At 63.9% G+C, this 2,660-nt stretch overlaps 1 protein-coding gene across 1 annotated transcript in view; it reads right to left on the reverse strand.

The window, feature by feature from the left end:
- Window positions 1-7: 7 nt before the first annotated feature.
- The window catches only part of SLIT1 (slit homolog 1 (Drosophila)), a gene marked incomplete at both ends in the record, with an annotated part of 14,542 nt that continues 11,889 nt past the window's right edge, over window positions 8-2,660 (reverse strand). Inside the window, 7 exons of the mRNA XM_008946219.1 lie at window positions 8-183; window positions 258-412; window positions 503-633; window positions 922-1,159; window positions 1,508-1,645; window positions 1,818-1,911; window positions 2,297-2,436. Of these exons, the coding sequence (XP_008944467.1) occupies window positions 8-183; window positions 258-412; window positions 503-633; window positions 922-1,159; window positions 1,508-1,645; window positions 1,818-1,911; window positions 2,297-2,436 (1,072 nt within the window). The remainder of the gene's footprint in view (window positions 184-257; window positions 413-502; window positions 634-921; window positions 1,160-1,507; window positions 1,646-1,817; window positions 1,912-2,296; window positions 2,437-2,660) is intronic.

The raw sequence follows: 2,660 nt of genomic DNA on the forward strand, positions 1-2,660 counted from the left end.
CGTGCAGGCAGTAGAGCTTGCGGCAGGGCTCACAGCCTGGCACCACCCCCGGCGTCATCCGCGTCTTGGTGAAGTCCTGCAGCTCGTTGTTGATGTAGAGGTTGCGTATGCACCCGTGGAAGCTGGTGCCATTGAGGAGCTGCCAGAGGCGGAAGGCGGCTGAATTGACGTCCACAGGCATCCCTAGGGAGGACAGAACCATCAGCGCACCTCGACGGCCCCTGTGCCCCCCGCAGCCACCCTGGCCCCTGTCCTACCTCCCACATAGAGAGGGGCCTCGCTGTTCAACGTGTAGTGTTTGCCTGAGTTGTCCATGGTCATGGGGCTGCCGCCATCAATGGAGAGGTTCACCATCTGGTCGAAGGTCACCAGCTCCACAGTGTGGAACTGCCCGTCATTGATGGTCTCGGCACTGGTGGGGAAAGCTAGGTCACCAGGGACACCCCACACCCGTGCAATGCGGGCAGTGGTCCCCACTGAGCAGGGAAGGGGTGGCAGGTACCTGTAGATGGCTGAGCTGGGATGGGTGCCAGGGTCGTAGCTGACCCTGACGTGGCCCTGGTACAGCTCCACAGCCATGTGGTCGCTGTCACCGTTGTACAGAAGGATGCCGTTGCCTTCAGCCGTGGAGACCTGGCAGGGGGAGAGGTGGGAGCCGACGTCCCTGGGGCAGCACCCCTGATACCAGCTCCCCGATGCCCCCACAACCCCCAGCTCTCACCTGCAGGGTGATGTTGGCTCGGGGCCAGTCCTGCAGGTCAGTGAACTGCAAGTAAGTGTTGGTCGCTGTCACCGTTGTACAGAAGGATGCCGTTGCCTTCAGCCGTGGAGACCTGGCAGGGGGAGAGGTGGGAGCCGACGTCCCTGGGGCAGCACCCCTGATACCAGCTCCCCGATGCCCCCACAACCCCCAGCTCTCACCTGCAGGGTGATGTTGGCTCGGGGCCAGTCCTGCAGGTCAGTGAACTGCAAGTAAGTGTCGCGGTCCACGAAGTTGACACTCAGCAGCTTCTCACACTTGGGGCCGCCGAAGCCGGGTAGGCACTGGCAGAGGGCACGGGCACCCCGCTCCACGCACAGGGCCCCATTCTGGCACTCGGCTCGCTCACAGAGGCTGGGCTGGCCGGCAGCACGGGGCGGCATCTCACAGAGCTGGCCACTGCACAGCCAAGGGTGCTGGTGGGCACGGGGCTGGGAAAGCGCACTAGCCCCTGCCCACAGCCCCATGGGGCTCTGACCCCCTGTTTTGGGGTCCCTGGGGAGGCTCTCCAGCCAGCTGCACCAGAGGGAGGCCTGGCTGCAGAATCCTGCCCTGGGGTACCTCCCCAGGAATGCTGGGTCCCCCCAGCCTCTATCTCTGGAGACCCACGGCCCCAGTTATTCCTCTTGTACTGAGGAGGATGAATGGATGGATGGATGGATATGGAAGCCAGGACTGCTCCCTCCTGCATGGTGACAGATAACAGTCCCCACTATCCCTGGTGCCACCCCATCTTCCCAGTGGTACCTGTAGCCCTCGGCGCAGAGGCAGGAGTAGCCATTCACCTCGTCCAGGCAGCGGGCGTTGTTCTGGCACCGGTGGTCCTGGCAGTCGTCAAAGTCCTCACTGCAGTTGGTCCCCACGTAGCCAGGCGTGCACTCGCACCTGGGGCAGGTGAGGGGCTCATGGCCACCCTTCCTTCCCCCCTGTGTCGGTGGACATCTGCTCCTCCTGGCATCCCCTGTGTCCCTTCACCAGCCCACCAGCTACAGCCCCCAGAAGCAAATCACTCCTGCCAGGCAACTGGGAGAAAACGGTTTGGGGAGAGGAGGCTCACCGGGGCCCCTGGCTGGTGGAGATGCATGTGGAACCATGCTGGCACGGGCTGAGCTCCGCTGAGCAGAAATCCTGTGGCTGCTCACAGAAATCCCCTGCAGGGCAGAAGAGTGGCTGTGGGGGTGCCCAGCAGCTCCAGGACTAGAGGCAGTTCCGGCCCCCACAGGGCATGGGGAGCCCTTCGATGCCTCAGCTCAAGGCAGGGAGCTGCTGAGCCCACAGCTCACACACCACCACAGGCACGGGGCTCTGCTCCTGCCCAAACCAGGCACCAAGGGCATCCCAGGGTAGGAGGGCTCAGCTGGGCATACCCAAACTAGGTGCAGCTGGGCCCAGAGGAGCCCAGAGGCCATGGTGACGAAGACCGGGACAGGAGGCTGAGGAGCTATTAGCCCTCACGGCTGGGAAAGGAGGAGCACAGGGCATATCCCCTTGCCAGACCTGTGAGATTCGGGCATGACTAGGCCTTGTGCTGGGTACCTGTGTAGCGGGCAGGGCACAGGCAGGTGTAGTTGGTGGCATCAGGCACACAGGAACCCCCATTCTCACAGCTGTGCTCCTTGCAGGGGTCACTGGCGGCATGGCAGCTCGGGCCCTCGAAGCTCGCCGGGCACAGGCACCTGCCACAGGGCACAGGGCAGCATCAGGGGTCAGAAAACAGACATTTCAGGGCGACCCCCCGGAAGTGCCAGCACAGGACCTTGGTGTGCAGGCAGAGGACGCTGGCAGAGCGTGCAGGTGTGCCCTGCCACACACTGGGCGCAGGGAGGGTGGCGATGTGCAGCCCCACGGGAGTGCTTGGCGAGGATGCCGAGATGCCACGACACCAGGCCGACAGGCTACG

This window comes from Merops nubicus, unplaced genomic scaffold, assembly GCF_000691845.1.
Source record: "Merops nubicus isolate BGI_N331 unplaced genomic scaffold, ASM69184v1 scaffold41888, whole genome shotgun sequence".
NCBI classification, from domain to species: Eukaryota; Metazoa; Chordata; class Aves; order Coraciiformes; family Meropidae; genus Merops; species Merops nubicus.